This window comes from Squalius cephalus (genome assembly GCF_949319135.1).
Source record: "Squalius cephalus genome assembly, chromosome: 1".
In the NCBI taxonomy this organism is placed as follows: domain Eukaryota; kingdom Metazoa; phylum Chordata; class Actinopteri; order Cypriniformes; family Leuciscidae; genus Squalius; species Squalius cephalus.
Window position 1 is genome coordinate 55004278 of NC_137122.1, and position 9988 is coordinate 55014265.

General features: G+C 41.7%; 2 protein-coding genes across 3 annotated transcripts in view; both read right to left on the bottom strand.

Moving 5' to 3' along the window:
• The window catches only part of mcrip1 (MAPK regulated corepressor interacting protein 1), a 362891-nt gene that overhangs the window by 55892 nt on the left and 297011 nt on the right, over nt 1–9988 (bottom strand). The gene's annotated exons all lie outside the window — the stretch shown is intronic.
• On the bottom strand, nt 3698–6028 carry LOC307155728 (uncharacterized protein). 2 transcript variants are annotated; one of them, XM_079866621.1, is made up of 6 exons: nt 5803–5857; nt 5504–5557; nt 5259–5323; nt 5099–5158; nt 4918–5015; nt 3698–4748 (listed from the first exon to the last, which is right to left on the bottom strand). In XM_079866621.1, exons 1-6 carry the CDS (start codon nt 5824–5826, stop codon nt 4717–4719), a joined length of 333 nt encoding a protein of 110 aa, XP_079722747.1. In that variant the 5' UTR covers nt 5827–5857; the 3' UTR covers nt 3698–4716. The 2 variants fall into 2 exon arrangements, 1 of the variants encoding a protein (XP_079722747.1); XR_013820559.1 differs by lacking the exons at nt 5504–5557; nt 5803–5857 and adding an exon at nt 5926–6028.

Below are 9988 nucleotides of genomic sequence, written 5' to 3' on the forward strand. Positions count from 1 at the left end.
GGAACCAGAGCCTCTTTACATGACGAGTGCTCGTGCATGTGTCCTCCCGGACGAGGAGCACGGTCGCGGGAATTTCAAAAGAGTCTTTTCCTTTGAGTTGAAGTTGTCGGCTGAAGTCCGAAGACGAAACAAAACTAAAAGACTGCAAGGAAAGGAAAATATAAACGGAGAAAAGCTCCCTAAAAGGGAGCCATGGATGGTCTCGCTGATGAAGAGGGTTCGTAAAATTGCTCTAGAGAAAGTTCTGTGTCAGTCTCTTATGGAGAGGATGGCTCACGCCTGTTTCGCGTACGTGATCCAATCATCTTAGAGCATCTCGGGCGGGAAGATTTTTCCTTTGTCCTGTTTAGACACGCCCACTTGAATGTGTCATGAGGAGATGAAATTAAGAAGATTTGCTCACGACATATGAAATGTGTCGCAATGATACAAATTACTGCAGTTGGTTATCGTAATTCAACTCCGTTAGATTGAGAGAATTTCAACGATATCACACACATCATATGAAGATAGGAATACAATACATAGGAATGCAAAATTACATAAGATGCATATTACAAGCATTTTAAGGTTCGTTCCTTCAAATACGGAGTGAATATAAATTGGGAAACACACAGGAGTATATGAAATATGACATGCTTACTGTATATTCTAAGTTTAATCTTCAAAGTTTGTGTATGTGTGTGCGTTGGAATGTTGCCTCCCCGTTATCTCTCTAGCAGAGGAGCTTGATGAGCCGCTGAAACATTGGTGGTCAAACTTTATGACCTGCCGTAAGATCGGGTTACGGGATGCAATTCCACTGGGAGAAACATTCTTCAAAAATACATTTCAGAGCTAAACACTAGAAAATCATAATTATATGATCAAACAAATTAATAAAACATGCATACAGGAAGGCCAAATACAAATCTGCGTTACATACATTACAATTATATTTCTATCCTGAATAACACACAAAGGATGTTTGTGTGTGTGTGTGTGTGTGTGTGTATATCACATAGAAAGTTTCGTTATCTCTCTGTGGGTCCTTTTGAAGCTCCCCACAGGGAAGAAGAATGTTGGTTTCAGGTTTCTGGAGTATCTCTGAGATGCCATAAGTGTCAGAGACGCAGACCTGACGGCACCAAGGCCATGAGTTACATTTTCAGGTTAAACGTTAAAAGTTTTGCCAAAATTTATAATGACAAGGCTTCTGGAGTTTTGTGTGCAGGGAAAACAGAATCATGATTCTTGCATTCGTTACATGGTCTATGTATAAACGTGTGGAGAAAAGGCGGCCAGCAACTCGGGCCAGCACAAGTACATAAGCACATCACAGGGAAAAAATAGAACGGCTCCGCCGGTCTATGTATAGAGAGCATCACCCCTTTGTGCAGCTGTGTGGAGAATAGGCGGCCAGCAACGCGGGCCAGCACAAGTACACAAACACCTCATGGGGAAATACAGAGCGGCTCCGGCGGTCTATGTATATAGAGTCTCACCCATTTGTGCAGCTCAACCAGAAGAGCTAGTAGTGACATGAGAGTAGTCTGCACATGAACAACTGGGCAGAACATACACATCACTTAGACTGACAAAAGTTTAGCCTGCAAGGCGGGAACTTCCAGGTTATAAAACCTCACAAATGTAGAGGGGGAGGCCCAGCCTGCCGCCATACAAATGTCGTGAATAGAAACCCCGCTGGACCAAGCCCACGACAAAGCCATGCTTCTAGTGGAATGGGCCCTGATGCCCATAGGGCACTGCAGGTGTTTGGACGCATAAGCAGCATCGCATAAGCAGGACGATAGCGTCCACTATCCATCTGGACAGGCTATGTTTCGAGGCGGCAAGACCCTTGGTGCGCCCACCAAATGAAACAAAGAGCTGCTCAGAATGCCTGAAGGTGGCGGAGCGCGTGATGTAAACTCTCAGCGCCCTGATGGGGCATAGGAGGTTATCACTGTCCTCGCTATCGGATGCTGGCAGAGCCGATAGGGAGATGATCTGTGCTCTGAAGGGAGTGCCAATCGCCTTGGGGATGTAACCATGTCTCGGTTTGAGGATGACTTTAGAGTCATTTGGTCCGAACTCGAGACATGTGGGGCTAACAGACAGCGCGTTTAGATCCCCCACACGTTTTACTGATGACAGAGCTATCAGAAAAACGGTCTTGAGCAAGAGGTATTTTAGATCCACGGATTCTAACGGTTCAAAGGGAAACGCTTTCAGGGCCTCCAGGACCATAGAAAGATCCCAAATAGGAACCGGAGGGGGCCGCGGGGGATTCATCCTCCTGGCTCCTCTAAGGAAGCGGATGATGAGCTCGTTCCTTCCTATCGCACGGCTGCGCGTCGACTCCGCGAACGCTGCAATAGCCGCAATGTACACTTTGAGCGTGGAAGGGGACCTGCCCTTGTCCAACAGCTCTTGAAAGAAGGAAAGCACCCACGAAACCCCACACGTGTGTGGGTCCAAGCTCCTTGTAGCGCACCATTTGGAGAACACTGACCATTTAGACGCGTAGAGTCTTCTCGTAGAAGGAGCTCTAGACTGTGTGATCATGTTCACGACCCTTCTGGCAAAACAACAGGTATCCGTTGATTATCCACGCTCAGAGATGGGCATAAATACATGGAAATGTATTTAAAATACAAATACAAAATACTGTGTGGAAAAATGTATTTAAATACAAATACAAAATACTGTGTGAAAAAATGTATTTAAATACAAATACAGTATTTTGTATTTTGAAAATACACAAAATACAAGTGGAATTGGCCATCCAGTGCAAGTATAGGTCACAGTGAATGAAGAAACTACATAGGCCTACTGACTTCTTTCTGGCAATTACAAATAAACTTATGCAAAATAGCAGCCATTTATATACTTATTTCTGGTTACAATGTAGTCTATTACTTGTGGAACACTATTAAAAAATTCATACTGTATGTAAAACTGTGGGAACATTTTCTAATATCTAGCAAAGAATATAGATGGGCGATATGACCAAAATCTTAATTTTACTTAACAGTAACAATATCATGTTTTCACAATTCTCAATATCAGTTTTGATTCCACAGCATAAACTGAATTTCAAACTCTTTTTTTTTTTTTTTGCAGGTAGTCCAATGCTTTTTAAGTAATTTTATGTTTATTTTATGTAAAGTTTATTTGTTTCTATAAGTTTATTCAAATTAGAAAGTGTATCTAAATAGAGATTTCATTTAGAATTAATTTAGATTCATTTGACACTATTTCCCCCTTTTTTATTATTATTTTTCATGTACAATAAAACTAAAAGCTGAAGATTTTTGTGGAGTATCATTCATCAGTGTTTGTTTTTCCACTCCAACGTTCCAATAATTCCTGCCCACTAAAAGCTGCACGGATAAATTTGCTTACCCCACACACTGTTAGACTTTTCAAGGGTTTTTTACAGTAACTTACTGGCAACACTGTTGCCAGTAAGTTACTGTAATTAAGAGTTACAGTACCAAACCGTATTTCAGTTTTGTGTAAATACAGTGCATTACTGTAAAAACGAAGCTAATCAGTACAGTGCATTACTGTAAAAATGAAGCTAATCAGTACACTACTGTAATTATTTTTATTTGTACTAAATATAAATTAGATTTGATAATTTTGATATATGATTAATTTTATTTTTATCCTACATAAGTACTACTTTCATACAAACCAATTAGACAAAGTTATCACAAAATACCATTTTTTTATTTAAAACATTTCGTATATATCACAAAATAAACATGCCAATGCTGGAAATGATGTGTGAAATTTTTACACATTAATGGGTGAGTTTAGAGACAACATTTTTTGTGTTAATTTTAACTCATTCATTGTGTTAATGATTTTAACAAAGTAAATATGTCAGAGAGGTTAGCACAAAGATGTGTAAACGTGTTAAATTAACACATTATGTGCTGTCCTTCACTGCAAACATTTTTGAAAACATACATAAAACCATAAAAAAAACATTAGCATTTGACTAAATGAATGTAGAGTCATTGGTTGTTTAGCTTATACAAGTATTATAATGAAATATGGTGGTGGTGTGGCGCAATGGATAAGACACCTGCCTTTGGTGTGAGAGACCCGGGTTCGAATCCACTGTGAGACACCAATGTGCCCCTGAGCAAGACACTTAACCCCTAGTTGCTCCAGAGGCGTGCGACCTCTGACATATATAGCAATTGTAAGTCGCTTTGGATAAAAGCGTCAGCTAAATGAATAAATGTAAATGTAAAATGTAAATGAAATATCAACCATTACATTCATAAAACTGCAGAATATAAATACATTTTTAAGCATTCAAAAAGGAAATGTCCAAAACAGGACAAAACACAGTTCTTTTCACAATACAAGACACATAACCCCACCTTAAAAATAATTTCACTTATTTCCAAAAATGTGTTGGATTCATGTACACTGGTGGCCAAAAGAAGTATTTAAGTGTCAATGTTTTTGAAATAAGTCTCTTTGATGCTCAAGAAACATTTCTTATTATTATCAATGTCTGACTGTCTACTCCATCTTTTCTACAGCATAGGAGTAAAAATTATCATCAAAATAATCTTTAAAAAGCCAACACAATGTTTTTGTCCACCTTTGTGAATAAATGAACTTCTCCAAAGATTGGTTCCTGTTCAGAACTTGATTGACTACATCAGAATGTTCCCTGGTCTGCATGCGTGTCCACAAACACAAATGTACTCAGTCCTTCAGAGGAGATCCCGGTTCCAAAACTATATGAGAGAGAGAGAGAGAGAGAGAGAGAGAGAGAGAGAATATTAGTGTCACATTATTTTTATTTTCACAAAAACTTAAGAATATATATTTGTAAACAGCTTTTGTCAATAAATAGCATACAAAAAAACTAAATTAAATTATGCCAGATTAAATTTTAATACTTACAAATCCTAAATTCTGTCCAAAAATGCTGAGATCCATAGAAAGAACGACTGAAATCGATGAGTTTAGCCCATTTCAGCTTGTCTGCAGTGAAGGAGTACCTGTTTGAGACAAATACACAGTAAGATACATGCAAGAAATCACTGTGTGATGATCTTTCTCCTTCCTACAGTAGTTAACCCACCTGTGCGCTGATATTAGGACCTTCCTAGTCAGGTGGGACTGCAATGGTAGAGTCTTCTGGCTAATAAAATATCAAAATAATGCAAAAATATAAACTTAAGTTGTTTAGAATGCTAGATTTGGTATGAATGAATTAGTGAGAGTTTTACTGCAGTGCTTACCTGGATACATTTAATCTGGTGAGACTGAACAAAGACAATGATCCATCTTCTGATTGGTTCATTTGCTGTGTAATAAAGTTAGACATAATGCAAAGGTCACTTATTTGATATAAAGTTTATAGAGATTTTATAAGATATTGTAAGCTACCTAGTCTGCACCAGTGGCTCAAAAGCAATTTTCACATAGCGTATGCTAATCATTTCAGCAAACTTATCTCAAAATATATCACAAATGGGCTGCCTACCTCTGGAATCTTGCTAGAAGTCACTGGCGCGAATTGGCGCTTTGTTGCAGTTGCCTTTAAACACAAAAATGGAAGTAAATATTAAATTCCATTAAAAAAAAACTATAATATGGTATAGTTTGAAAAATAATGCTAAAACTATAAAGGTTCTCATCAGTAGGCCAACATTAGGCTATAAACAGAATTTCACATTAGTTTATTCACATTTATTGTTTATGTAAACGCGTACTCGTTGGCATATTTTAACTCGACAATTCAATCTAACAAAGTGTGTAAAATGAAACGTTAGCTCAGTTTACCATGGTAAAGTTCGTTACCGCCATGTTGACGACGAGTAACGTTAGGCTAACGCTAACGTTATAACATTAAACTGGGCACAATCCTGTCAACACACACAGAAGGTTTTTTTTTTTTTTTTTTACCTTGCTTGCTGATCTCTCTCTCGGTGAAGTGAATTCCGTCTCTTCCCCGGGCCAGACACGAACGTCGCGAACCAACAAAAGACAGACCCCATTACCTACACTGGATGCTCTGACACGACACGACAAATCCCTCAGACAGTGTAGTGATGCGCCGCGGCCATTATATTTAATACGAGTCCGATACGATTCCAAGCGCTCGCGCTATTTCTGACAAGGGACAAACAGGTTTGCATTTAAAGGTCCGGTCGCTTCAATGTGTCCAATATAGACAGCCTCTGCCTATTATTATAGCGTTGTAGACACGAGGTGTAAAGCAAAAATTAGGAAATAAAAAGCACGGTGGAATGGTGCCAGCCAGAGAGGCAGTTACGTCAAATACAGTAGTATACAGCAAATTTTAAAAATACAGTAAGTCTCTGTATGTGGTGTTAGACGTCACAGAAAATTCCCATGATGCAATGGGAATCACAGTTATTTACTGTAAAGAGAAATAGCAGTATAATACTGGGGGATTTAAAGTAAATAACTGTAGAAATTACAGAAAAGTCTAACAGTGCAATTAGGCCCATCTATGTCAACGATTTAGAAAAAGTTCCATCAATTAACACTTTATATCATCACTATGATAGTGTCATATCACCCAGCCCTAACATGCAGTAATGCTTTAAACACATTTGACAAGCTAGTTGATAAAAATCAACAACCGGTCAAGACTGATTGGCTAACGCTATTTTCCTAGCCTGGTTAAAACCAGACCATTCTCAGTAGTAACTGAGTTATGGTCTGGCAAAGCTTCATTAATAACTAATTTCCAAAGGACGTCGCTCAAATGCCTCTGGGCGCAATTGGATAGACCTAAAACCAATCAGAGCGATCGTCATCGTGTAAAGCCCGCCTCAACGTTTCTGATTGGTGCCTCGATTTGGACGGATTAGAAATCGGCTTGAATGGGCTCTTTGCCAGTCTACTTGCAGAGCAAATCTAAATTTGCCGGAAGTTTGTCTGGGTTTTCCAAGGCTACTATTTTCCCACTTGTCTGTGCACTTTTATTCTTTCATGTTAACTAAAGTGAATAATGCACTATTTTAACTTTAATCAACAAGTAGAATAGATCATGACATTCTCACCTTATTCCAAAAAAAAAAAATCGTTGATCCAATACTGAGCTAGTGAATGGGCCCTATTTTAACGGTCTGAAACGCAAGTATCAAGCGCGAAACGCAAGTAATTTTGTGGGCGGGTCTTGGACGCTGTTGCTATTATACCGGCGGGATAAATTACTCTTGCGCCTGACGCAAATCTAAAATGGGTTGGTCTGAAGTAGCTTCATTATTCATAGGTGTGGTTTGGGCGTAACGTGAAATAAACCAATCAGAGCGTCATCTCACTTTCCCTTTAAGAGCAGGCGCGCTTATTCTATAGCGGATTCCTATTATAACGGCGGATTTGCCAGGAGCGGTTCACAGCCGAGGAGACCGATGTTCTCGTCAGGGCCGTAAAACACAGAGAAGTGACATTGGGGATGGAGAAACACACCCAAATTAACTTCGGTTAAACAGGCGTATGATAATTTGGGTAAATGTGTAAGCTAGATGTATGCTTTTATAATAAACTATCTATCTATCTATCCATCTATCTATCTATCCATCTATCTATCTATCGTAATAATGTATGATTTGCAAAAATGAAAACTGCTGCTTTTGTGTAGATGAGAGAATCAAAGTGCATGCGCGTTGTGCACACGCTACGCTACATTGATTATGGCCAAGCATGTGCCCTTAAAATAGCATATGAATAACATGCGCAACGCGCCACTTAGTGGCGGAATTGTTTTTTAAACCTGCAAAATAGCACCAGGGAACGTTTGTGCCGGAACACGCCTCCTCTTTGTGCTGAACCGAGCCCGGGGAGCGCAAGTGTATTTCTTAGTTAACCGATGTGCGTCTGTGGAGGGAAAAGTCCGCTGTGCGCGGGTGCAAAATAGGAATGATACATGCGTCGGTGTACAAAGTCAATTGCGCTGGGTGCAAGATAGGGCCCAAGGTCTGAACTAGTTGATGCACAAAATCAATACCCTGATAAAGAGGTTGACTGGCAAAAAGTATTTTATGTATTTTGCAAATACAAAAATACTCACCTTAAATGTATTTAAATACAAATTACATTTGAAATTTTCCAAAGGCTTTAAAATACAAAATACAAAATAGTATTTTGTATTTCAAATACGTATTTTAAATACATGTATCTGAAATACTGCCCATCCCTGTCCACGCTTGCAGAGACCAGTGCTCTGGATGGGGATGCCAAATTGATCCACCTGCTTGAGAGAGGAGATCTTTCCTCACCGGGATCGGCCATGGGGCTACGTGCGACAGCCTCACTAGCTCTGGGAGCCAGGTTTGGGCCAGCGCGTCCTCGCTCTTCGAGAGAAATCTCGGGCAATGAGCGTTGTCTTTTGACACAAAAAGGTCGACTTCCGCTTTGCCGAAGAGGCGCCATAGTGACTGGACTGTCTGAGGGTGCAGGGACCATTCTCCCAGGGGAATGTTGTCCCTGGACAGTCTGTCTGGGCCGACATTCTTGTGGCCCGGTACATGCGTGGCTCTCAGCGAGCGCAACGAGTGATGAGCCCACACGAAAAGGCGTTCTGTCAGTTTGCAAAGGTTCCTGGATCTGACACTGCCCTGGTGATTCACATGTTGTCCGAGCAGACTAGAACGTGGTGTCCCCGTATGTGTGGGAGGAAACGCTTCAGCTCGTTCTCAACCGCTATCATCTCCAGACAGTTTATATGAAGGCATTTCTCCTGGTCTGACCACCAAAAACCGGTTTGCCCTCGAAAAGAGCGCCCCAACCCAAGTTGGAGGCGTCTGTCGAGATAACTTTTCGGTGCGAGACAGCTCCCATTGTCACTCCCCGCTGGTACCAGTCGGCCGCTAACCAGGGTCTCAGTGCTGAAACACAGCTCTGAGTCACTCTGATTCGTATGCAGCCGGACGCCTAGGCTCGGTGAGGCACTCGAGCGTTCAACCAGCGTTTCAGTGGGCGCATACGCAGTAGACCCAGCTGAAGCACTGCTGCAGCTGATGCCATACAACCCAGCATCCTCTGAAATGTTTTTAGAGGTGCGACGCTGCCCGGCTGGAAAGACGTGGCCAGGCATTGAACACTGCGAGCGCGCTGTGTCGACAGCCGGGCCGTCATTGCCACAGAGTCCAGTTCTATACCCAGAAAAGAGGCTGACTGACTGGGCAGCAATGAGCTCTTGGTTCAGTTGACCATGAGACCCAGGCTTTCCAGATGGCCAAGAAGCACTGTTCTGTGAGAAATAAGTTCTTCATCTGACTGTGCTAGAATCAGTCAATCGTCCAAATAGTTCAAAATCCGCATGCCCTGAGTCCTCAGGGGGCAAGAGCCGTGTCCATGCACTTCGTGAATGTACGGGGTGCTAAAGACAGGCCGAACGGCAGGACGGTGTATTGATATACCTGACCGTCGAAGACAAATCTCAAGAATGGCCTATGACGAGGTACTATCTGAATCTGAAAGTAAGCGTCTTTCAGATTGAGGGAAATAAACCAGTTGCCTGGGTGAATTTGTGCGAGGATCTGTCTGGTTGTGAGCATTTTGAACGGTCTTCTCATAAGAGATTTGTTCAAATATCTCAGATCTAAGATAGGTCTGAGGGCTCCATCCTTCTTGGGCACAAGGAAATAACGGCTGTAAAAGCCTGACTCACTCAGAGAAGGAGGTACCGGTTCTATGGCCCCTTTGCACAGAAGTTTCGCTATTTCTGCACGAAGTAGGTGTGCTACTTCCCCAATTACTCTCGTCTCGGTTCGCGCTCGAAAGCCCGGGGGATGGCGAGCGAACTGCAACGAATAGCCCTGCTTTACTGTGCTCAACACCCATTCTGACACGCCTGGAATAGCTTCCCATGCTTTTGCATGTATGGCTAGGGGCAGAATGGCCTCCGGGTTCCGATCGCCGCATTCTGCGGGCTCGAGAACCTGATTCGGAGGTGCGGGCGGAGTGCGCACGCTCTTGGTGCTCAAATACGGCG